The sequence below is a fragment of the Vombatus ursinus genome, unplaced genomic scaffold (assembly GCF_900497805.2).
Source record: "Vombatus ursinus unplaced genomic scaffold, bare-nosed wombat genome assembly UNPS02014167.1, whole genome shotgun sequence".
Taxonomy (NCBI): Eukaryota; Metazoa; Chordata; class Mammalia; order Diprotodontia; family Vombatidae; genus Vombatus; species Vombatus ursinus.
The window spans coordinates 370,981-396,627 of record NW_020953945.1 but is presented as its reverse complement, the minus strand read 5'-3'; the positions used below and the strand labels follow the sequence as shown (position 1 = coordinate 396,627).

Sequence of the window (25,647 nt, the reverse complement as noted above, 5' to 3'; positions counted from 1 at the left end):
GAGCTGGCTCAGTGTTTTGGAGGCTCAGAAGGAAAGTGTGGGAGAGAAGAGGTATTAGACTGACTACCAGACTGAAGGTCTACAGAGCTGTTGTGCTGACCTAGTTGTTGTACACCTATGAAACCAGAACACTCTACCAGAGCCGTGCCAGGAAACTGAATCGCTTCCATGTGAATTGTCCTAGGAAGATTCCGAAGATCACCGGGCAGGATACGGTATTGGACACTGACATCCTTTCTTGAACTAAACTGCCAAACATTCAAACTCTGCTGCAGAGAGCACAACTCCAATGTGCTGGCCACATTGTTTGAATGCCAAACTTATGTTTGCCTAAAAGACTATTTTACCAAAAACTCACACAAGGCAAGCACACACCGAGGTCAGAAGAAGCAATGCAAGGACACTCTCAAGGTCTCTCTGAGGAGCTTTGGAGGTTTAGGGGAGATGCTGGCACAGCACCACCCAGCATGGTGTGCCCGCAGCAAAGAAAATGCTGTGTTCTGTAAGCAAAGCAGAATTGCAGTAGCTCAAAAGAAATGTGAGATGCACAAATTTAGACACCTCCATTCCAAATGTTCAAATGGACTCTTTGTGCCTGACCTGTGGGAGAGCCTTCCTAGCTTGTATTGGTCTGATCAGCCATAGTCAGACACACTGTACCTTGACCCTTCCATAGTGATGTCCCCTTCAAGCACAAAGGACAGTAACCAGTAAGCACCTGCTGTGTACACATGGCTGTATAGCAGTGCTTTGAAGCTTCAACATATCTTAAATTGAAACTACATATAGTCCCAATAAAGGTTCTTGGTTTTGTTCTTTTTACAAAGCACATTTTAATTTTTTATAATTTTCAGTCATTTTTATTCACCATGTTTATCACGTGGAACCTAGTTAGTTTGCTAACCTGAGCAATACTGGTGGCTAAGTCACCAGTTTCAGTAGTGCCCACATAGTAATGAAAGAGGCAGGAGAGGGAGATTCCAGAATCACAGTCGGATTAGAGAGAACAGCTAGCTTGGAGACCATCAAGGTCAATCTCATTACTTTACCAATGAGAAAAAAACTGATCCTGCTAAGGCGGGGCTTCCCTCTCCCCTCAGAGCCTGCAGCGGCCACTCACCCACAGAACCCAGCAAGGCAGCGGCGCAGTTATCAGCTTTCTGATTCCTCCCGGGTTTGATTGCATTGCATTCAGTTGTGCAGAATAACTGTCTTAGGGCGAGGCGTCCAAGGCAGGGAGAGCTGTGGCCGCTGGCGGGAGAGCCCTTGGTGCAGCCTCTGATTAGAGCTGATGTTTTTTCACTCCTCTTGTCATTTGACACAGGTCTCGATATGGAAGAAGGGAAAGAAGGAGGGTCATGGCTTGGAATCAGTAAGAAAGGAAAGCTGGCAGCCCTGACAAATTACATGCAACCAAAGCTTGATAAAGACGCCAAAGGCAGAGGTACGACGCGGAAAGGCTCTGGATGGCAGTGCGTATTATTTAAAAAAAAAAAAGCCTTGTAATAATAGCGGGCATTAAGATGCCGTTTTAAGGTTTGCAAACCACTTTCCATCTCCTTGTTCTCCATGACATGCATCTTACAGGTGTTGTTAGATCCTCATTTCTAGATAGGGAAACTGAGGCCCATGGCCACACACCTAGCACATGTCAGAGTGAAGCTGTGAGCCACCATTCTATCTGGAACTCAAGTCCAGCACCTGTTCTGTTATATCATGTGCTGCCTCAACTCCCTTTAAGAAAAAAAAAACAAAACTCTTTTCCATATTCTGTCAGCCCAAATTAGAAAAGCGTCATGTCATTGGCAGTACCCTGCTCCAAGAATGGGGACCTAGGAAGCACGCTCAGTGATACAGGCTTACACGATCATAGATTCAGAACTGGAAGATACCTTGGAAGTCATTGAGTCTGACGCTTTTATTTACAGATGAGGAAACTGAGGCAGACAGTGAGTTGAAGTGACTTGCCCAGGGTTACACAGCTAGTAAATGGCTGAGGTTAGATTTGAAATCAGGTCTTCCTGACCCAAGGCCCAGCGCTCTGTCCACTGCACCGTTCTATAATCGGTGAAAGGATGCTAGAATGTGTCTGATATGAAGCTCCATCACTGCTTACCTCCCACACAGATGCATGCTGTGGTTGGGAGCTCAGGAATAGCCAGTCATTGGCTAGACCAAGGCCAGCTGTTAATTATGTCACTCAAAGGTTCCTTGAGTTGTGTCAAAAGGAGAACCAAGAGCAGACCGTGACCACCCCATTCCTTGCAGCCTGTGCCCCATTACTCTCCCACCACTCACTGCATTGACCCTCCACCTCACCACAGAGTGCCAGGTTTCCACATCGGCAGCCCTTGTGCCTCAGGCCCCTTCCTCCTCTCTGGCATCTCTAAAGACCCCATCTGGAATGCCCATGCAGTGCCTGTCTGGGGGCTCAGAGCTATAAGGAGCAGGCCTCATGCCGAGCCTCCCAACTGTACCTCCCAACCATGTCCTGGTGTCTACACCAGCTCCTCTCTAAAGCCCTTGGTGCCCTGTGAGAATCCTTACAAGCATTGTGAGGACATTTGGCATCACGTACTCTTAGTTAATAGATTTTAGTTTGTGCTGGTAATCTCAAAGGCAGAATGAAGAAGCCCAAGCTAAGGAGGGAAGGGAGGGGAGAAGAGGTGCTCGGGTCCCTTGAAGATTTCCTTGTCCTTTTCTGAATCAGAGCAACCAAGGCCTCAGACCCTGGGGATGGCCTCTTGGCAGCTCTTTTCTTCCAAGAAAACTCTTTGTCAGCCCCTGCTTAGGAGTCCCGTGTTGTACATGGCTGCTCTAGGATGGCTGAAGGCCAGCCCAACCTCGGGGCCAGCTTGTGAGACCTGACTCTGTAACTTAGGCGGTGGAGGACCCTGCCAAGTCAGCCTAGCCCTCTCAACCTGTTTCCTCATCTAAGCAATGGGCATAATTACCCCTCCCCTGCCAAGGTCCCAGGGTTATTGTGAGAATCAGAGAAGAGACAAATGTCAGAGCTCTCTAGGAAGCATGAAGAACTATTCAAGCCCAAGTGCCTCCCTCGGCTATCATCCAAATGGCCGTGCTGTTCCTTGGAAGTGTCTGGTGTGTGTGCCTGCCGGGCTTGCAGCTTCCTGTCTGTAACCCAGTGCGCTTCTAAGGTCTTTTCCGACTGTGACTCTCGGTCCTGCCAGCCACGTTATTCCTCGGTCCCAGCCCCGCCTGTTTCATCTGGGGGATAGGGGGGTGCCAGGGGGGCTCAGAGTCCTGCTCGTTCATTCTACTCTCCCCTTCCCTGTAGGTGAGCTCGTAACCCACTTCCTAACCACGGACGTGGACAGCTTCTCCTACCTGAAAAAAATCTCCTCAGAAGCACACCTGTACAACGGCTTTAACTTGATAGCTGCCGATTTAAAGTAAGTCTGTACCGTGGGCGAGCTCAGCGATGCGCAGGGGAAGGTTGGGAAGGGCGGTGGCAGCGGGGCGGCCCTGGGCACGGGCCGGGCTCTGCCTCCACGCTGGAGGCCCACGCTCTGCCTGCGTTCCCTGGTCAGACAAAATATCCAACGAAGGGGCGTTTAGACCAACGGAAGAGGAAAACCCGGCGACCTCTGCCTCGCCAGGGACCAACTTTACACCTGACCAGGAATCCCTTACGCACGATCGCCCATGGAAAGGCTCTCACGGTCAGGAAGATTTTCGTGGCACTTCAATTTGCTCTGTGCAGACTTCTTGCTGCTTCGGGGCTCACAGGATAGGGACAGGCCTTCAGATGCCGCAGGGCTGAAGAGCCTCTCACGGGGTCAGCGCCCATTCTCCTGTCCTGGTTCTCCCGCTTCGGACATGCTCCAGCATGTGCCCCGCCCCAGCGTGGCCCCTCTGGACGTGCTCGAGCTAGTCCTCCCCTCTTTCCCCCTGCCCCACCCCCTCGTGGCCCTTTCCAGGTCTCCTTTGGAAACGCTTTTCGGAGTTTTTCTGTTTGCGCCTTCAAGTCTGACTTCTTTTCCAATTAACGTCCTCAAGAGTTTTTTCTAGATCCTCTCTTCAATTACTGTTTCACCTTCATTGATTCCTGGGGCCCAGGGGAGCCATGATACTGAAGAGGAAACATCGAGTCAGCACAAGTACAAACCCTGAAGCAGCTGCTAAATCGGTGTCCCCCAGAGCCACCGAGCACAGCCCCGATGACCCCAGCCCCTCTTCCGCTTACAGCCTCCTAGGGCCGGCGGACACAGAAAGAGAATTCTAAGCGCCCTGGGCGTCATCCCTGATGGCAGGGGGATGTCAGCTGGAAAGAGAAGTGAAGCCTATGCTGCTGATCCTACCTGGGAGAGGTTGGGGGGCAGGGGACCAGCCACGATCAGGCTTTCCCACGTCCGTGGGATCTAAGACACAAGGCCTTCCACTGCATCTCAGCCAGTCATCCTGACTTTTGTGCTGCCACTGGACGTGGATGACTGTGGAAGAGAGTGAGGCCCATGACTTTGTGCAGCTCTACATCACTGAAATCCAACGTATGCACAAGGCAAAACATTGCCTGGTGATATCAAGGACACACAACCAATGACCAGTATTGTCCCTGCTACCCACAAACAAGCAGGAATGGCACGCTTCCCTGAACAGCCCTCGTTTGAGTCTGCCTTCATCGCTCTCTCCAGTAGCCAATGACCTCTTCTTTGCCCAATCTGATAGCTTTTCTCAGCCCTCATTCTTGACCTCTGTTGATCACTATCTCCTGCTCATAACTCTCGTCTCCCTTGGTCAGGACACCCTCTCTCCTGGTTCTCTTCCTACTTCTCTGACCACTCCTTCTCTGTCTCCTTTGCTAGATCTTCATCCAGATCACTCACCCCATCAGTAGGTATTTTCCGTCCTCGACCCTCTTCTGTTCTCTCCCGATTCTTTCACTCAGTGACCTCATCAGCTTAGTACATTCTATTTGAATCTCTCTTGAGATATTTCCCAGATTGATATTCTGTTCCTAGTCTCTCTCCTGGGCTCCAGCTCCGCATCACCAGCTGCTTCTTAGACATTTTGAACTGCATGTCCCACAGGATCTCAACATGTCCAAAACAGAACCCATTATCTTTTCCCCAAAATTCACCCTTCCTCCCAGGTTTCCTCTTTTCGTCGAGGGCCCCACCATCCTCCTGGTCACCCAAGTTTGCAACCTGAAAGTCATTCTTCATTCTTCATTCTCATACCTCTCTCCTAATTAGTCTTCCTGCCTCGAGTCATTCCCCGAGCCATCCATCTTCCACACATCTGCCAAAGTGTAGTCCTGGCGTCCGGGTCTGGCCATGTTATCCCCCCTCCGCCCCCCCAGGAAGGTCCAGTAGCTCCCTATCACTCAAATACAGTGTTCTGGGTGGCAGTTAGGACCCTTCACAACCTGGCTCCATCCTTCTTTTGCATAAACTTCTTCCTGAGTCCAGGCTGTCTTCCCCCTATAGAGTGAAGGCTCCTCCAAGACCCAGATGGCTTCCTCAGTGTCTTTGAATCCCCTGGGCCTTGCAGAGTCCCTGGAGCCTAATAAATGCTTTTTGATTGAGTGCTTGATCCTGAGTTCCTGTCAGCGTTCAATCTCCAAATCCCTTCTCATACCACTGGCTTTAGCAGTAAGAGGCACAGGGATTCTCATCCATATTTCACAGGGGAGGAAACTGAGATTCATAATGGTTCCATGACTTCCACAGACATAAGGCAACCCCAACTGAGCCAGGGCTTAACACAAAGTCTTCTGACCCAAAGGCCAGTTTCCTCTCTAGGCTCCTGGCTGCCTGCAGATAAGACTTGAGTAAATGGTCTGCCCAGGATTTTAGCTATGAAAATGTGGGGGACACAAAGTCTAGGAGACAAGGTCATTTGAGTGCTGTGGATCGCTCTGGAACAAGGGATCTGTGATTGCAGTGATCAGAGCTCCCCCCACTGAAGCCGATGACAATTTGGCTGCAACTCGGGAGACGGTGTCCAAGCGTCTCTGGGAAGTCAGAACTTCATGGATGTAAAACTAGAAAAGACCTTTGAGGTCACTGAGTCCAGCTTCCTCATTTGATAGATGAGGCCACCAAGGCCCTTCCTGACCCTAGGCCTGGCATTCTGTCCACACCTCACATCCCACAGAGCTGGGCAAGGACAGCGGGGACATAAAGCCTGAGCAGTGAGAGAAATGGGATAAACAGGAAAGCATTGAACTGAGGAGAAGGAGGCTCTGGTCTGACTTGGCTGGTTCAGTGAATGGTCAGGTTGTTTCCTTTGCTCCATCCCTAAAGGGAGAGATATGCCTTATGATATCTCCACATCATTCCCCTGTGCAATCACTGTGATCTCCATTCATCCTCTGCTTGACATTTCAAGCCTTTCATCACCAGGTTCTGGCCTTACTGCGTATGACTCCGTTCCACAAATGCTGTAGGTTGGTTTCCTTACTGTTCCTTATACAGGACCCTCCATCTCTAGCCTCCATGCCTTTCTGCTGGCTCTCCCTCGACATAGGCCCCATGATATCTCCAAGGGTCATTCCAATGCTGGCACTCTGTAACTCTGAGTTTACTTGATAAAATCTGGCATCCTCAATTAGAAGAGGTGACCAGGGAGAACAGCCGTCATCTCGTGAACGGCATGATTTTGCATGGAGCATTTGAAGACATTACTAATTAAACAACAAAAGTGACAGCTGGCTTTTGTGGAGGGGTTCCTGGGACTCACAGACCTAGGAGACGGGACAGGAGAGTACAGAGCTGCTGCAGATTTCAAATTATGAGAGGAAAACTGAACACAGAGTGAACGAGACGAAAGGAAGGTCAGCGGAGAGCAGGCACGATGGTAATTGAAGTAATTGATGTAACTCTTTGTTGGCGAGTGAAAAAAGGAAGACGAAGTCTCTTCACAGGGGTCGCCAGGTCACGTGAACAGGCAGAACCCAGGAGAGGGAAGATTAAGAATGGTTCAGGTTAGGACGATAGCGACTTTCGGAGTCTCTCATGAATAGGAAACTATTAAGGATGTAAAATTATACATCAAAGAGACCAAATGAGGCTGGCCCAGATCAAAGGAGGATTTGGGCTGCGTAGCAGTTGGTATCCCGTCCAGTTGTGCTTTAGAACATACAAGACCTGAAATTACTTTATAGCTCTTCTCACAGTGGATGGCTAAAGGGCAGACCTGTCATCCCCCACAAGATGCATGATAATGGGGAATGGCGCGTCATTAGAAGAACTGCAACAATGCCCTCAATAAGGTGCTCGAGCCCAGGAGTGGAACGAAAGGTGGCTTCATTTTTGTGGCCGGTCCTCTGTGCATTTGCATGGACAGTTCTGGAGAATTCATCAATTGCAGGATGCGATAATTGTAACCAGTGTGAGGTGACCAGGGCTTTGCCCCACAGGCACCATATTTAGAGGGCATAACTTACCCTTGTAGACCTTTAGCAACGTGGCAGCCGGAGACCTTAGTGCACCTTGTTGGCCAGGACGATTAAAATGGGGAGCCACCCTATGGCAGGCTGGGGCAGCTCCTGCTCCAGTCCCACACCCTGGGCATGGTGGTACTTGCCTGGCACACAAAAAATTGCTAGTTATAGCTTGAGCAATAAGCTTGTCAATGCAGGATTTAGGAAGATTTTACGTAAAGGCTGAAGTTTACCCTTGGATAGGTTTTGTTGTTGTTCGGTCATTTTAGTCACGTCCAGCTCTTCGTGACCCCATTTAGGGTTTTCTTGGCAAAGATACTAAAGTGGTTTGCCATTTCCTTCTCCAGCTCATTTTATAGATGAGGAAACTGAGGCAAGCAGGGTTAAGTGACTTGCCCGGGATCATACAGCTAGGAAGTGTCTGAGGCCAATTTTGAACTCTGGAAGATGAATCTTCCTGACTGGTGCTCTATCCACTGTACCTTCAAGCTGCCCCTTGGACGAGATATAAAGACTCCAAGTAGCTCAGAGTTGGGAGGGATTTAGGAGACCTCCTGGTCTAAAGTGTCTCAACAGGGATCCCCCTCCTCCCCACATACCACACACCCAGCAAGTGATCATCGAACTTTTCCTTGAAGCCCTCCAGTGAAGGGGGGAGGCTGGGAGAAGAAACCAAGGGCAGCCAGGCAGAGCAGAGTCCCTAGCATCTACCTGGCCTCTATAAGAGAATAGATCCTTGAAGAGCTTGTAGAATTTGGTAGAAAGAGTGATGGCTTCATCCAGAGTCAGAGAACGTAAGGAAGAATTCCAGTTCTGTGACTTGCTTACCGCTTTCTGCACCTCCTTTTCCTCCTCAGTAAAATGGAAGGACTGGACTAGATCCAGTTAAAGATTTATTGAACACCTACTGTGTGCAAGACTTCAGGCCACTCGTTCCTCTTCCCCTCTAAGTGTCGCTCCTGGCCCCTTCCCTGCTGCCTGCAGGCATGCCAAGGTCTTCTCCATTCTTGAGAAACCTTCCTTTCATCCTGTCACTCCTTCAAGCTGTCGTGTTTCAGCTCTTTTTCCTTTCAAAGCCAAGCTCCTTTTTGAAACATCCATTACCTTCACTTCCTTTCCTCCCACTTATTTTTCTGAACACTCGTGATCTGGTGGCTGATCTCACCATTCAGCTGAAATTGCTTTCTCCAAGGTAACCAAAGATCTCTTAATTGCTAAATGCATTTACCTTTTCTCAATCTTTATTCTCCTTCAAGTCAAGTCACCAAGTATTCGTTAGGGACCTACTATACTCCGTACACAGTGCTAAATGCTGGGGATACAAGGCAAGGGGAAAAAATGCAGCAGTAAAGAAAGCGGCCCATGCTCTCCAGGAGCTCACAGTTTAATGGGGGAGACATCATTCAAATGGCTGTATGATGTGTACAAGATAAATTGGAGAAAGTTGACCTTAACCATTCTTCAGGTTTTAGCACGGTTGACCACCCCCTCTTCCTGAATAGCTTCTCCTTCCTGAGTTTTTGACGCTGCTCCCTCTTGGTTCTCCTACCTGTCTGACTGGGGTGTATGGGTGTCAGGAAGACAAATCCCTTTGAAACAAACAAAAAAAAAGACTAATCCCTCTGGTCACCTACACAAGTGCCAGTGTGGCGTCAGAAAGGGCCCAGGAACAGTCAACATGGTGTTTGCTGCCCAACAACTCCGAGAGAAATGCCAGGAGCAAAACAGAGGTCTGTACACAGTGTTCTTCAGTCTGACCAAGGCCTTTGATATTGTCAGTCATGAGAGTTGGTGAAAGATCATGACAAAATTTGGCTGCCCAGAGAAGTTTATCAGCATTGTATGCCATTTCCGTGACAGTATGCTTGCACAGATTATGGATAATGGACAATGCTCTTGAGCCTTCCCAGTCACCAGTGGGGTGAAGCAGGGCTGTGCTTTTTAGAAAGATGTTTTCAGTTATAGGACACCTTCAACAAGGGTGAACATGGCTATCAGAGTCAGCTGACAGTAAATTATTTAACTTGAAAAGGCTACAAGCCAAGCCCAAAGTGGAGGGAAAGTTGGTACATGACTTTTTGTTTACAGATGATTGTGCACTCAATGCAGCCTCTGAAGCTGAAATGCAACAAAATATAGATTGATTCTCTGCTACTTGTGCTAATTTTGGCCTAACAATGAACACCGTCAGCTCCATCAGCCAGCACCACGCCATCCATATGTGGAACCATCAGTCACAGCAAATGGAAAAGTTTTGAATACTGTGGATAAGTTCACTTACCTTGGCAGTGTACTCTCCAGGGATGTCCGCATAGACAATGAGGTGGACGCAGGCATTGCCAGAGCTGGCTCAGTGTTTGGGAGGCTCCGAAGGAAAGTGTGGGAGAGAAGAGGTATTAGACCAACTACCAAACTGAAGGTCTACAGAGCTGTTATACTGACCTCATTATTGTAAGCCTGTGAAACCTGGACAGTCTACCAGCGCCGTGCCAGGAAACTGAATCACTTCCACTTGAATTGTCTTAGGAAGATTCTGAAGATCGCCTGGCAGGATCAGATACCAAGCACTGAGGTCCTTTCTTGAGGTTGAACAAGCATTCAAACTCTGCTGTATAGAGCTCAACTCTGATGGGCTGGCCACATTGTTCGAGTGCCAAACATTTGTTTGCCTAACAGACTATTTTACAGGGCAAACATTCACATGGTGGTCAGAAGAAGCGATACAAGGACACTCAAGGTCTCTCCAGAGAACTTTGGAATCAGTTACGTGACATGGGAGACACTGGCACAGGACTGCCCAGCATAGCATGACGTCATCAAAGAAGGCTCTGTGCTCTGTGAGCCCAAGCAGAATTGCAGGAGCTCAAAAGAAATGTGAGATGTGCAGATTTAGAGACGTCTGCATTCTGACTGTTCACAAGGACTGTTTGTGCCTGACCTGGGGTAGAACGTTCCAAGCTCATATTGGTCTAATCAACCACAGCTGGACACACCGCACCTGACCCGACATAGTGATGTCATTTTGGGCCTCTTTGAGAACGAAGGATAAGGGGCAGCTAGGTGGCACAGTAGATAGAGCTTCGGCCTTGGAGTCAGGAGGACCTGAGTTCAAATCCGGCCTCAGACCCATGACACTTACTAGCTGTGTGAACCTGGGCAAGTCACCTAACCCCAATTGCCTCACCAAAAAAAAAGCAAAAAAAAAGAGAGAGAGAATGAAGGATAGCAACACCTTTCCAACCATTCCTTATCCGTCTCCTTTCCTGGTTCATCACCCTGACCCAGGGCTCTGTCCTAGCCCCTTTTCTCTTCTTACTCATTGACCTCATCATCTCCAAAGGACTTTTATCTCTATGCATATGAGTGAGATCTACATATAGGACCCTTATCTCCCTGCTGAGCTCCAGTCTCCCATCACAAAATGCTTGTTGGATATGTCCAACTCGATGTCCTCTAAGTGGCTTAAATTCACCAGGTCTAAAACAGAACTCACAGTCATCTCCAACCACTTACATATTCTCCAGCCTTTTCTTTTTCTGTTGGAGATACCACTGTCCTTCTCGTTGTCCAAGTTCACGACTTTGAGACGTATACGTTGTCGTGAACAAATTGTGTTCCTCAGGACGGGCTTCTTGGAAGCATTTGGAAAGTCTGGAATGGTTTTGGAGAAGACGTTTGCTAATGTTCTTCATTGGGCCAATGCTCTTAATGCGAGATTTCAGTAAGACAGCGATTGAGGGAGCTGCTGTGTTCACCCCTAGAAATCAGAATTTCTATGATGATGATTAGAATGGTAAAAGTAATCACAGTGGACATTTCTGTAGCCAAAACTACAGACAGGGACTGGTTTCGTCCCTGTTTTCAAGTGAGGAGTCTGAGGCTTGGACAAGTTCCTGGTATTGTAGCTCTCCTTCTCCAGGACTCTCCCAACTTGTCCTCTTGGGCTGGGTCCCCAGAAAGTGACCGTGGCTCCCAAGTTCTAGGGTACGCATCCTGTGGTTCTCTATCACTTCAACTGATCGGTTCTCATCGGTGAGCTTCCCCATAATAACAGACGGGATTAACTCAAAGCAAAGGCCTTTACTAAGATGCCGGGGTTAGAAAGTAGGTACAGGATATTAAACCAGATCGACATAGGGAAGAGTGGGCACCAGCTCAAAGTAAAATGGTGGTGGAATGCCCATGGAGGGAACACGTGGCCAAAGCAGAACTGTAAGGCCCCTGAGGCCCTTTGCCTTCCTGGAGGGTCCTCACAGTCCCCTCTACACACACACACTCACACACACACACGCATGCACACACACTCACACACACACACACACACACACACACACACACACACACACACTCACTCACATACTCTCCCAGATGCAAGGCAGAGTCCATCAGCCTGGCCTCATTTTCTGTGGCATCCACAGTCGGCTCTCCCTGCTGCCTGGGCTACACTCTCTGAAGCGACTTTTTCAGTTCAATCACAAGGGCCTATATGTTCATGGCTGTCTGGGGACCGTGTGTCTCCTCCCAGGGAGATGTGGTACCTCCCATCCGACAGGGAGCTCCACTGCAAAGAGCAATAGCCAACGTGGTGGGAGGCGGTTGAGGGTCCGAAGGAAGGAGGGAGAGCCCGCCTCCTCCCCAAGAGGGCTGGCTCCATCTTCAATTGCTGGATCCTTCTCAGACTGACCACAGTCTCGCAAGTTAGCTCTTTAAGGGCATAGCAAATCTTGTCTAGTAAATAGCCGGGCTACCCTTCCAAATCAGAGCTTTTTCACTTTTTTTCAAGGGATAACAAGGCATTGACTTCTCTTTTCACTTCATTTTGTACCTAGTTATGTGCTCCTTCCTTTTTGTGATTGCATCCTAGGCTTGGGAGGTTGATCCCAGACCAATCCCTCCCTCCTCAGTAACAGAGATTGGGACCAATAGAGACTGAGGCCATCGGTCCCCTGGAGACCTCAGAGACCATTGGTTCACTCGTTCAATGCTTGTTTTATAGACAAGGGAACTGGGGGCAGAAAAGCCATTTGCCCAAGTCACGGAGGAAGGACAAAGTGAGAGAGCCCAGATTCAAACCCAGGCTCTGGTGCCCCAAGTCCTTGTTGTTTGCACTGCTCTCGAATGGTAAAGTAAGAAGGTGCTGCGTGGTTAGGCTCTCCTCCTCCCATCTTGCCATTAAGACATATAATGCCAGGCGCTGCTTTCTGCTTGGCGGGGGCTCTAAGAAGGTTCCTGTTGCCTGCAGAGTAACTCAGGTTCTCCACGGTACTGACATTTCCATTCTTATGCCCTGTTCCCTGTTCAATCTTAGACCTTTGTTCTGATGTTTTTTCCTCCTCTGCGACTGAGAAAGCAGTTAAAAGTTGGTGGGTGTACAAGAATATTGTCTGACTTCCTGGCTTCTTAAGGTTAAAAATCGGCTGTTTTGAAAAAGGCAAAATAACATTTGAGGCCATGGAAATTTGAAAGGAGAAATCAATTTCATTATGAGCAAGAAGATTTGAACTTTAAAGAGAACTAGTTACCCTCCAGTGCTTTCTGCTTGTCTTTCATATTTTGATAGATAAACCACTTAGCACAGAGAACAGTAATTAAATCATGTGAACACTTTGGTTAGGAATTGGGGGACCGAAAAGAAAAATTGTGTATTTTCTCACAACAGGATGACCTTCTATCTATCTTTGTTTTTGTTTGAACATTTTGTAACTGGCAGACACCCCAGTGTACTAGAATGTGTGCTCTGAATGAAATATGGTACTTCCAATGGCGGGCTAACCCTTGATGCTGCTGGCTCGGATCTGTTCTAAATTATCCCAGTTCAGGTTCAGTTTGGTCCAACACGCAGTCAGTCAACAAGCCCTTATCAAGTGCTTGATATGAGCCAGCCACTGTGCTAAATGTTGGGGATACAAAGAAGGGCAAAAGACCTGCACATTCTAACATGTATTGTCCCCCCCCATTAGATTGTAAGCTCTTTGAGGTCAGGACCCGGCTTTCTCTTTATTAACTACATCCCCAGTGCTTAGCACAGATTGGATTGGATAGGAGACAACATGCAAACAAGCTGTATGCAATGCCAGTGGCTGCTGTTTGTGCTTCGTTCTCAAAGAGGACCACGAATGACATCAGGGAGGTGATGCCCTGACATGCAAGAGAATTGGATTTAAGTGAGGCAGGGCTGTGCAAAGTCACCAGCCTCACTTTCTCCTCCGGAGCCATCTGGGTCCAGCGTAAATGGCAGATAATCTTAGAACAAAGGGGCCAACAGCAGAGGGGACCAGGCTGAGTCTTAAAGGAAACCACAGAGCCCAAGAAGGAGGAAGAGGAGGAGGAAGGGGGACAACCAGCAAGAAGGCTCGGTGTCCTTCATGAGGAGCAGCGAGGTCCTAGAGCTGGAGCATAGAAGGTGTGGAGGGGAGCGAAGAAGGCAGGACGGGCTTTAAATGGCAGGCAGACGGTTTTCTATTTGTCCCAGATGAAGTCACTGCTGCTGCTGCAGAGGAGACACAGGCAGACATGCTCTGGAGATGCCTTGGGCAGGTGAGTAGAGGATGGACCAGGGCGGGGGAAGACAGGAGAATGATTAGAAAGTGTTGTCCTAGTCTAGGTGAGAAGTGAGGAGGCCTCGGTCTAGGCTGGTAACTAAGAAAGGTGCGTGCACAGGAGATGCTGTAAACACAAAAAGGACAAGATTGGGCCACAGAGAAGTCAAGGAGGACACTGAGCTTGTGTGTGAGCCTGGGTGACTGGGGTGGGGGGGGGGTGCCCTGGACAGGAAGAAGGAAGTTGGGAAGGGGTGGGGATGGAAGAAAAGATCCTAAGTTCTGTTTTGGACATGTTGGGTTTGAGGCGCCTACCTGATGTCCAGTTTGAGAAGTCCAAGAGGCAACGTGAGTCTGCAGGTCAGAAGGGAGGTATGAGAACCTGACATGTAGATCTGAGAATCATCTGATAGAGATGATAGTGGAACCCATGAGAGCTTATGAGATTAGCAAGTGAGATCATTTAGAGGGAAAAGAAAAGAATGCCCAGGCAGAGCCTTGGGACACACCTGCGGTTAGTGGCTGAAGATTTAGCAAAGGATACTGAGAAACAGTAGTCAAATGGGGAGGAGGAGAACCAGGAGAGACGGGCATCACCAAAACCCAGCGTGCAGGAGGAGAAAATGAGCAATACTTTGACCGGCCATTAGGCTTGGCAGTTAAGAGATTGTTGCTGAATTTGAAGGGAACAGTTGCAGTGGAATGATGACATTGGAAGCCAGATTCCAGAAGATTTAGAAGTGAATTGAGAGAAGGGGGAGTGGAAACAAAAAGTGAAGATTGCTTTCTCAAAGGGCTTAGCCAAGATGGGGAGGAAAGAAAGAAGGTTAACACGGATGGACAGATCAAATGAGGGTTTCTTAAGGATTGGGGGAAACATAGACATGTTTATGGGCAGTGGGGAAGGAGCCAGTAGATAAGGAGAGATGGAAGATTAGTGAGGAAGTGGGGATGATAGTGTGGTCGGTCTCCTGGAGAAGATGGAAAGGGTTGGGTGAAGGGTACATTTAGAAGAGCTTAGGCTCTTCTAAGAAGGGCCACCTTGATGTTGAGGAGGAGATAATGGGGGAAGATGTCTGAATGATATGAGAAGATGGAGCTCTTGCCAATGGCCTCAGTTTTTTCAGAAAAGTATGTATGAGGCAAAGTTCTCAGCTGAGAAGAGAGAGGGAGGGCTGAGGGCTTTTTGAGAAGGGTGAAAAGATTTGGAACAGCTACCGTAAGGAGTAGGAGAGGGCACTGATTGGGATGGTATAAAAGGATCGCCTTGCTGCAGCAAGGACCCAGTTGAGATTATGTAGCATAAATTTGTAGTTTGCCCAGTAAGCATGGTTCTGTGATTTCCTCCAACTCTGTTCAGTGGTACAGGAATATGGACAAAGGCAGCAGATGGTGGGAGTAATGCAAAATCGGAGTCTGTTTGGCAATAGGACGAGGGGCCAAGAGATTCTAGAATAGAGGCTGGTGTGGAGTTGAGCTGACCAAGGAACGGAGATAGCAGTATGAGAGTTATAGCCTAGGAAAGAACAGAGGGTGGAGGGCTTGGGGATCAGTGAAGATGAAGACCAGAGTCAGATTTTGCCAGGCATTGGGAAAGATGGAATGATAAAAGATAATTTTAGAGCTCATGAATGTGGAAGTGGAACACTTTTGGGGGACAACTCTTTGTTTCTGTGTGTAGCTGAGGGGGGTGGGGGAGCAGGTATTCAGATTGAGTGAATTGAGGAACTGGGAAGTTAGGGTACTTGAGGGAACATCAGTACGTATGTTGACATCTACTGTGAGGGCAGCAGCTACGCAGAGAAACTGAGCTCATTGGAGATGTAAGGAGAATGTCCCAGGGATCGAGAGATAATGGCCATGGAGATCTGAATTGGGTGATCTCCTTGGAGAATATGACCGTCAAAAGAGGAGAAGCTGCTTAGTGATAGTAATGAGAATCTGGAAGTGTCAGTGGGGAGGAAGGAGGATTCCAACCCCTCTCCCACTAGTTAATCGGGATATGAGTGAAAGTACGGCCGAGGCTAGAAATGGAGGCCAGAGAGGCTGCACCATCGGGAGGAAGCCGAGAGCCAGGAGACAGAAGGAGTGGGAAAGGAGAAGGTGTCGGACGAAATCATTCACATTTGTTCATTGTAGAGCAAGAATTCCAGAGAGCACAGTGGAAGGTGGGGGCAGATCTGAGGTGGGACTTGGATGGGGAGGGGGGTAGAGTTGAGGGTGGTGGGAGCCAGAAGACGGGTGGTTGGGGATGGGAAACAGGGTTCATCCATTTGTCATTCACCCTGTCTGGGCCCCAATTTTCCCACGTGCAAAATCAGGAAGGACGACTAGCTAGCTAACCTTTAACGATTCTTTCCCCTCTGAAGTTCAGTGATTTTCTGTTCTCTAGTTCACCTCTGCAGCTGGACCTCCCAATGCTCCTTGGTAATCTTTTTGTTCTGTAAGCTATTTCTGACTCCCTCATTTCCCACAATGACTATTGCAGTCGTCACTCCTACCCACCCAGGCACCAGTCTCCCTTGTCTTTCACTGCTAAGCTTGTAGACAGAGCTGCTGCCCCTGACGTCTCTACTTCCTCACTGCCCACTCTCTCCTTACCCCTCTCCAGCCAAACTTTGCCCCACCATGCTCCTGAAGCTGTTTTCTCAAGAGCTGTCAATGCCCCCTCAGCAGCTGGGACAGGTCATGTCCTTCCTGGCCGAGTGTTTTGTACGGTCCCCATCACTCCCTCCCATTCAAAGCTTTCTCTTCTATTACCTTCAGAAACAACACCCACTTCTGAGCCTTCTCCTACCTCTCCATCCTTCTGTCTCCTTCCCTTGGCCCTTTTCCTCTTCCTGACCCCTGAATGTGTACTTGCCAAGGCTCTCTCCTTGAGCCTTACCGCTAACCTCTGCACTGTCTGTCTTGGCAATCTCATTCAGCTGCCCGTGGTCTGCTGACAATTCCCAGACCTGTATCTCCAGCTCCAAGCTCTAGACCCAAATCTCCAACTGTTACAAGAAGTCTCCCCCTGGCCACCTCACCCTCACCTCAGACTCATGCAGACCTGATGCAGTAAATCTTCCTTTTCACTTGACTGCTCTGGTCCCTAGCCCCCCCACCCCATTCATCCATATTCACCCATCCTTCTGGGTGTGGAGGCCTGCAGTTATGACCCTGGACTCCTCCACCTCTTACTAACTCCTGCTGACTCCAGCACCGAAGTAGCTTTAATCCTTCCCACCGCCAGCCCCTGCTACAGGCTCAAGGACAATTGTAGCGGCCTCTTAGCAGGCTCACTTAATCCCTCCTTCAAGCCATCCTTCCCATGTTCTGATCGGTATCCAAGGTGAAGACACAGAGGCATCCTTATCAGGTGCATGGAAGGCACAGTGATGCTTTGCCTGTATAATAGGAAGGATGCTGGAATTCGGATTCAGAAAGCTATTAACAGCCTGGAACCACAGGCTGAAGTGTGCTGCTGACAAATGTACAGGGACTGGAGGGCAGGCTACCCACAGAAGATGGCAGGAGACAGACCTCGCCCAGTAATCCTTCTTATGAAAAAGTCTGGGAGCTCTTAGGGAGGACAGTGATGCTCATGAGGCAGAGGTCCAAAGCCCACCTGCTTCTGCACTCCCAGGCGTTCCCATCTGCGTGGAGCTGGGCATCCCTAGATGTTACTCTGTCTTGGGAATGCCTTTGGCATCTTCTCCCTAGAAGACCCCTTTTCTTTTCTGACTTACTGCAAAATCACAGAATGTTAGAACTGAAGGGGATTTTAGAATGTCAGAGCTAGGAGGGGTCTTAGAACATGGGATGGGGGCAGCTAGGTGGCGCAGTGGATAGAGCAGGAGGACCTGAGTTCAAATCTGGCCTCGGACCAAACACTTGACACTTACTAGCTGTGTGACCCTGGGCAAGTCACTTAACCCCAATTGCCTAAATGAAAAAAAAAAAAAGAACAGGGTATGTCAGGGCTGGGAGGGGCCTAAGAAAAGGGAAGGTCAGAGCTGGGAAGGGCCTTAGAACAGGGGATGCCAGGGCTCAGAGGGGCCTTAGAATAGGGGATGTAAGAGAGGGGCCTGAGAACAGGCGATGTCAGGGCTGGGAGGGCCTTAGAACCCGGAATCCAGCATGTTAGAGCTTGGAGCTAGGAGTACATCCAGAGGAGTGCAATAAGGATGGTAAGGAATGGATAGAGCTCTGGACCTGGAGTCAGGAAGACCTGAGTTCAAATCTAACCTCAGACACTTTCTAGCTATGTGACATTGGGCAAGTTACTTAACCTGTGTCTGCCTCAGTTTCCTCATCTGTAAAATAGAGACAAGGATAGCAACTCCCTCCCGGGGTTGTTATAAGGATCAAATGAGCGGATTTGTTAAGTGCTTAGCACAGTGACTGGCACATAAGTGGTGCTTAATAAATGTTTATTTTTGCTTTTTATCTTCTGTCTCTATATGTAGACTAATTAAAGGCACTATATATATTATCTTGTAGAAGATAAAATGGTGGGGGGGGCGGAGAAAAGGGGTTCTGACCTCTGCCATGTGGAAAGATTAGATTTATTCTGCTTAGCCCCAAAGAATGATCGGTAAGAGAGATGCAGAGAGCCTGATTTAGACTTGATGGATGAAAAATTTTCCTGAAAATTAGAGCTGTCCAGTTATGGAAGGGCCCACCTTCCTGAAGGCCTTTGGGAGGCCAGTGATGGCGTCGGTGGGGTTCCTGGTAAGGTGAGCACTAGACCGGATGCCCTGTGGGCTCCCTTGCAGCTCCCCTGTAATGATAGACAGTGACATTGGCAGCAGGAGAGACTGCCAGTCCCTGCTCTGTTGGTGTGTGGGTGTCAGATACCTATCTTTCATTTCTCTTGCGTTCCTTTTCTCTCTCACTGTCTTTCATTATCACTCTCTCCATCGCTGTCTCTTTCTCTGTGTCTCTTTGCTTCTCTCCCTTTTTCTACTGCCTTCTTTATTTCTCCCATAACTAACCATAATATGGCCATGCAATATATTTTAAATTATTTAGTGTGTCTATTAAGCAGAATTATACCCTCTATTCCCTGGACTAATGGAATGTTCTAAAAACATTTCTAAATTTCTCAAACAAACACTTAACTAAATTGAGTTGCTTTTGTTTTTCCAGTGGTTTGGGAGACCTCCCAAAAAAGTCTCCTCACCTCTGGTATGGAGCAGTTTTGGAAGTCAGTCACCCAACAAGCATTTGTAACCACACTGTGCCTGGCACTGTGCCTGGCACCGGGACATAAAGACCAAAATGAATGTCTCTGCCTGTAAGCTTATGTTCTGTTGGCAGATTGAATCAACATTTACACATCTAAGTCAAAGCAAAATAAATCCGAGGCAATGGGGGAGGGGAGCACTAGCAATAGGGACAGCCTCTTATAGGAAGTGAGGTTTGAGCTAAGCTCTGCAAAGAGCTTGAGAGACTTATAGTCCTAGAGGGTTGCCCTTGGCACTGAGAGGAAGTTCGTGAAAGGTGCATTCTAACTCAGCCTGCATTATGTCACCTCCAAAGAGGCTGCCCCTCTCAGTCACTGCATAGCTCCCACATGACTGCATGTGTACATCAACACTGTGGAGAGGCATGGCTAGTTCGTCTGAAGAAGATCCGGGGTTTTCAGTGGACTGCAAGCTCACTGTGACTCCACCGGGTGACAGACATCAGCCACCAAGCTGAGGGAGCCTGGGCTGCAGTGACAAGAATTGTTGTCCCAGAACCAAGACCTGACAGGGCAACTCACCATCCTCTGCTTGTCAGACCTCGCCTAAAATAGGGACGAACATCGATAGGCCTCCCGAAGGCCTTCAGGAAGGTGGGCCCTTCCATAACTGGACAGCTCTAATTTTCAGGAAAATTTTTCATCCATCAAGTCTAAATCAGGCTCTCTGCATCTCTCTTACCCATCATTCTTTGGGGCTAAGCAGAATAAATCTAATCTTTCCACATGGCAGAGGTCAGAACCCCTTTTCTCCGCTCCCCCCCCACCATTTTATCTTCTACAAGATAATACATATAGTGCCTTTAATTAGTCTACATATAGAGACAGAAGATAAAAAGCAAAAATAAACATTTATTAAGCACCATTTATGTGCCAGTCACTGTGCTAAGCACTTAAGAGGGAAGAACATCGATATCGTGGGGCCTGTCCAGAGGAGGGCAGCTAGAATGTGGAGGAGACTGCACGCCCTGTCATGCAAAGGCTCCATGGAAGGAAATGAAGGAAAGGTGTAGGAAGACCTCGATGACTGCCTTCAGATATCTGAAGGGATTTCACACGGCGGAGACTGAGATGGATAGACGGCATGACAGAAGCAACAGCCAGGAGCTTGAACCCACTGAATGACTGCACAGCCCCATGTGGAAGAGGGAGCAGATGTTTGCTGTGGCCCAGTGGGTCCCATGGGAGAAGGGGGTCTTTGGGAGTCCTCACTCACTAGAGCTAAAAAGTGCCTTATCAATGAGATTGTGGGAGGGATTCCTTGTTCACCCCGTGAGGAATTGCGGCAATTCTATGAGTCTGCCTCCATAGTGAGAGGAGGAGGACGACCAAAAGATGGGGGGAGGGGGCACTAGCTTCTCCTTCAGTTTTTCTTCGTGGGACCCCACTTCCTTAACTGCATGCCTTCCTCCCCTCCTGCATCCCCAGTATGACACTCCAGACCCTTTCATCTGGAAGCAAGCATCTTTGGTTTTGTGATGGAAGTCGTGAGAAAAGCCAGCAGGGTTTGATGGAGAGGAATTTTTATTTTATAGCCAGTGTTTCCCTTAGCTAACCACTTAGGGCATCTCAGAATCTCTGGAGAGGAGTCTGGCCCACGCTTCACTCATGATGTGACTGGGGTGGCCGTGGAGCTCCCTTTTTCTTCACTCCCGTGGCTTCAGCTGTCATCTTTATATCAGTACCTCCTGTGTCTCTAACCCTGGCCTCCCCTGGGTCCCACTGCCCACTGAGTACCCCTACTTCCAGGGCGCAATGGCACCCCGCAACGCCGCCTCTTCCCTCCAAACCTGGCCCACCCGCCCTTCTCTATTACTCCCAACGGTGCCCTACACTCCAGTGCGCCTCAGCTGATAACCCTCTCTTCAGCCCCTCTCTCGCACATATATCCAGCATCCCCATCCATGACCAGCTCCTGCCTAATCTATCTTCAGTGCCATTCGTGTGCGCCCTTAACTCCTGCTGCCATCAGCCTTGCATAGGCCCTCGTCTCTCTCGCCTAAATGATTTCTAATTATCTCCTAACCAGTCTCCCTGCCTTAAGTCTCTGCGTTTCCAATCCATTCCCAGCCTTTCTGCCTAAGTCACCTTCCTTCTACACCACTCTTGACCGTGGCATTCCTCCATTCCAAAGCCTTCAGCCACTGCCCTCTGCCTACAAAACCAAGCCTGCATTCAGAGCTGCCCACGGTCTGGCTCCAGCCTGGCTGTCTGGCTTAATTTCATGTATTCCAGCTAAACTGGACTAGCCTTCATCTCCTGTTTTCACTTCCGCATTTCCTTGGGCCATCCCCCAGTACCCTGTTTTAATCCACTGAAGTACCTTCCTTCAAGGTGCCACTTTCTCTGAGAAGCCATCCTGATCAGTGTCCGGCTGAAAGGGAACCCTTCGTCCTCATATTTCTCCTCCAACTTTGCCTGGGCCTCTCCTACCCTCATACTTAGCTCACTAACTCTCCCTTGGGAGGGGGCTATTTGGATGGGCCCTTCCCAGCTAGGAAATCATAACTGCCTTCAAATCTGAGCCCAGGTGCCAAACCTCTCCTATTTGCCCAGTTATTAATGCTCTCTTCCCTTAGAAATTGCCTACGTATAAACATGTACCTTCTCTGCCCCCCACATAAGTTCTTTGGGGGCAGAGACTGGTTGGCTTTCTTGTGTAGGCTTCCTAGTGCAGGAGAAGGCACCTCATCACTGTTTCTTAAATTGGGAACAACGTCAGTATCTTAACTCTCCCTACGTCCCATCCCTCGTGCCTAGCACAATGCCCGGAGTGACCTCCTGGTCACCACTAGGAGGCCTTCCTGAGTCCAAGCACCTTCCTCTCTCACTTCCTTCCTTCCTTCTGTCCTGAGAGTGAGGCTTCATCCTGAACCTCGATACCATGTCTACCTGAGAGAACCAGTGCATTCCCATGGCCTGTTGGCCATCTTGAGTCGGATGTCCTTGGGGCATCTCAACTTCAAGTGTCCAGACCCAAGTCTCACCCTGCACATTCACCTCCCTCTTGAATTTCTTTATTACTCTCGAGGGCCCCTCTCTCCTCCTAGTCCCGTGGGCCCAGGCCTCCAACGTTGGGGTCATTCTCAAATACTTTCACTCACTGTGGACGTCCAATCCGTTAGCAGATCTTCTTGGTTTTACCTTTACAGTATCCTGCCCCCACCCCCTCACCCTCGGACTGTTGCAGTAGCTGCTGGGGGCAGGGGAGGGTCTGCCTGCCTCCGGTCTCTCCCCACTCCAGTCCATCTTCCACTCGGCCACTGAAGTGATTGTCCTAAAGCTCAGGTCCAGTCCTGTCACCCCCTGCTCCATAAACTTCAGTAGCTCCCTATGGCCTCTGTTTGGCATTGAAGTTCTTCGTAATCCGGTTCCTTCCTACCCTTCCAGCCTTGTTACCCTCTGCTCCCTCCAGGTGCCGTGTAGTCTCACGACATGCCTCTCCAGCCTTTCTGCTGGCTGCCCCCATGCCTGGAATGCTCCGCCCCATTCACCTTCTCCTCTCAGTTTCCAGACTCAGCTAAGATTTGACCTTGTGTGGGAGGCCTTTCCACGTCCCCCCAGCTGCTGGTGCCTTCCTTTTTTTCCTTCCTTCCATTCTCCCTTAGCTTTGCAGACCTAGTGACTTAGAGATTTGCATTCTAATGGAAGCTTCCTTCTCCCTTCAAGGCCAAGACTGTTTCTGCTTTTCTTTGTATCGCCAGCGCCCGCTCTTTGTTAGTACTTCGTAAATGCTTGTTGACTGGCATATGGCATCTTCTGTGTGGGAGATTTGGCGTATGACCCGAGGGGCTGTGTCCGAGGAGGCTAGGAGCCTCAGCCTGGTTATCTGGGACAGTTTCCATTTCCGCTGACATCGACCACCGGGATCACTTCCCCATTCATTAACCCCCTGCCTCTAGGTCCAAATACAGACTCCTCCACTTGGCTTTGAAAGCCCTGCCCAACCTGGCAGTGGCCTCCTCTCTGACTTAGTCCACAGGCCCCTGTCTCCTTCCCAGACTCAGCACTCCAGCTGGCCTGGCCTGCTCACTACACCCCTCTAGAGCTTCCATTTTGAGGGCATTGGCTCAGCCCCGCCTCCCACCCACCCCACCCCCATTCCTTCTCACCTCTGCCAAGTCTCCAGATTCCTACAAACCTCTGTCCAAGGGCCACCTCTGACAGGATGCCCATCTGGATCCTCCCCATTGCTAGCACCCTCTGCCAGAGTTGCTTTGCATATTTTTTGTATTTAATTTTCTGTGTACAGATTGCCAGTCCCATGCTCCCCTGTCCTGAACGGGAGCTCCTCCAGGTCAGGAACCATTGCTCAGCTTTGCTTTTGTGTCCCCAGTGTCTCAAAGAGTTCCTACACAGTCAGCATTCAGTAAATGCATATGGAATGCAGGAATTGGAAAGGGGAGAGTTAGGGAATCATGAAACCTCAAAGTTGGAAGACACCTCAGAGGTCATCCTGAGCCACCCTGACCTGAACAAGAAGCCTCTGTCATTCACCCAACGAGGGGCCATCCACACTTTGCCCAAAGACCTCCTAAAAGGGGGAAGGAACCCAGTCATTCCAGAGATAACCCATTCCATTTGGTGATACTTCTCACTGTCAGGAACTTTTCCTTCACACATATAAATACACCACAAAAGAATACAGGATCAGTGACTCAGAAAGGTGTAAACACATGCATTATGCAATCCAGTGGGAGAAAGTTCATGGGGGTTGAGGGGCATGAGGAATCAGAGGAGGCTTCCTGGAGGCGGTGGCATTTGATTTGGACTTCAATAGATGATTAAGAATTCAAGAAGTGAGGAGGGGTGGGAGGAGCAGGTCCTGAAAAAAGTGTGAGCAAAGGGAAAGTACAGAATATGTGCAAAGGGGGCGACTAGTCCAGTTTGGCAGAGAGCAGAGAGTTCATGGGGCTAGAAAGGTGGTGCCAAACCCTGCCTGAGGCTGAATCCTATTCTGAGTAGGTCAGTAGGGAGCCATGGAGGGGTTGAGAGCAGAGCCACACACTCAGACTTCTGCCTAAGACTGAGGCTCCATTCAAAAGGTCACCACTCTGGTCACCTTCTTCTCACTTACCCAACATGGTGGCAGACCTGTTACTCTGCTGCTTGTCACGGAGCACCAAGCCAAGTAACCAGTGAAAGGATGGCCAGCTGCCCACTCCCCCATGGGAAAGATCAGAGCCTGCTTTTTACCTGATAGAAATGCAAAAGCTGCTTTCTGCCCAAGGTATGGGTGGCAGTCAGTGTCCATCTGGGAGCACGAGGAGGGAGGGCAGGGGAAGGTAGGGATGCTTTGTGGTTTGGAGCCCCCTTATCCCTTCGGCTGAGCTCTGGGGGGTCTGCAGAACCACAAAGGAGGGGGAGATATCAATATTCTTCTCTCACACGAACGACCCTCAGCCAGGAATGAGGACCATTACTCAGCAGGCAAGCTGAGGACGGTTAGCTTCAGCTTAAAGCTGTGTTTTAAGATTTGCCCGCTTCTGTTGTTTTTCTCCTAAGACTCCTGGGGGCATTACCTCTTTCTGCCACCAACAAAATAAATGACTTTTCTGCTTGCTGCCTCCCCAACCACAATTCACTCTGAAGGCCCAGCACCCACAAACGTTGTTTATGATACAAGAAACACTTGGTGAGGCTCCCATGTCTTACGATTTTTTAGGCTGTCTCATGAGACAGTAGACTGGAAAGGAGACTCAGAGATCATCAGAGACACCAGACCCAGCCCAGTGTAGGCCAATGGCAGGGCATCAGGAGATGATCACAGACTTGGGAGGGGTGGCAGAGGTCACTGCATCCTCCCTACAACATCCCTGTCGACCGGTCATCTTCCCTGGGCTGGAGGACCACCAGTAACTGGGACTCCTCTTCCTCCCACAGCCGCCCATCCCACTCGGGCAGGAAGTACTCCTGATGTCTGCCTCTTGGTTTCCCTGCCCCTCTGCTCCTGGTGCTGTAGGGCCTAGGGGACCAAGTCCAGTCTGTATTCCACATGACCGCCCTTCACCCAATCACAGGGCTGGACACAGGCCTCGGCCTAGCACTTACTAGCCAAGTAAACAAGCAGGCTCTCAGAACGCCAGCTGCCTTACAGAAACGTGAGGCCAACGACATTTATACCACCACACTTGGAGGAGGCTTATGAAGAAAGAACCTTTGAAAGTCAAGTCAACAAGCACTTATTAAGTGCCTACTGTGTGCCAGGCACTGTAAGCCCTGGGCCTATGCTTAGAAAGGCAGTAAACAGTCCCCACCCTCCAAGAGCTCCCAGTCAAACTGGGAGACGCTGTGTGAACAGCTCTGGACAGCCAAGCCGGCCGCCGGATAAACTGGAGGAAATCCCCGAGGGCGGGCCCTGGCCAGTGTAAAGGGGCTTCTTTTGCCTAGTTCCAGTCCACTTTCTGTAGGAAGCCTTTCCCAGGCTTCTTTAATCGTCTTTGAGCCTTCCCTCTGAGCCTCCCCCCAGC

The 25,647-nt window shown here is 49.4% G+C and overlaps 1 protein-coding gene across 4 annotated transcripts in view; it reads left to right on the top strand.

The window, feature by feature from the left end:
• The window catches only part of TANGO2 (transport and golgi organization 2 homolog), a 179,181-nt gene that overhangs the window by 116,251 nt on the left and 37,283 nt on the right, over window positions 1-25,647 (top strand). For 3 of the 4 annotated variants that reach the window (XM_027859383.1, XM_027859385.1, XM_027859387.1), the window contains 2 exons: window positions 1,325-1,444; window positions 3,299-3,413. In XM_027859383.1, the coding sequence (XP_027715184.1) occupies window positions 1,325-1,444; window positions 3,299-3,413 (235 nt within the window). The remainder of the gene's footprint in view (window positions 1-1,324; window positions 1,445-3,298; window positions 3,414-25,647) is intronic. The other variant, XM_027859384.1, reaches the window with a different exon arrangement.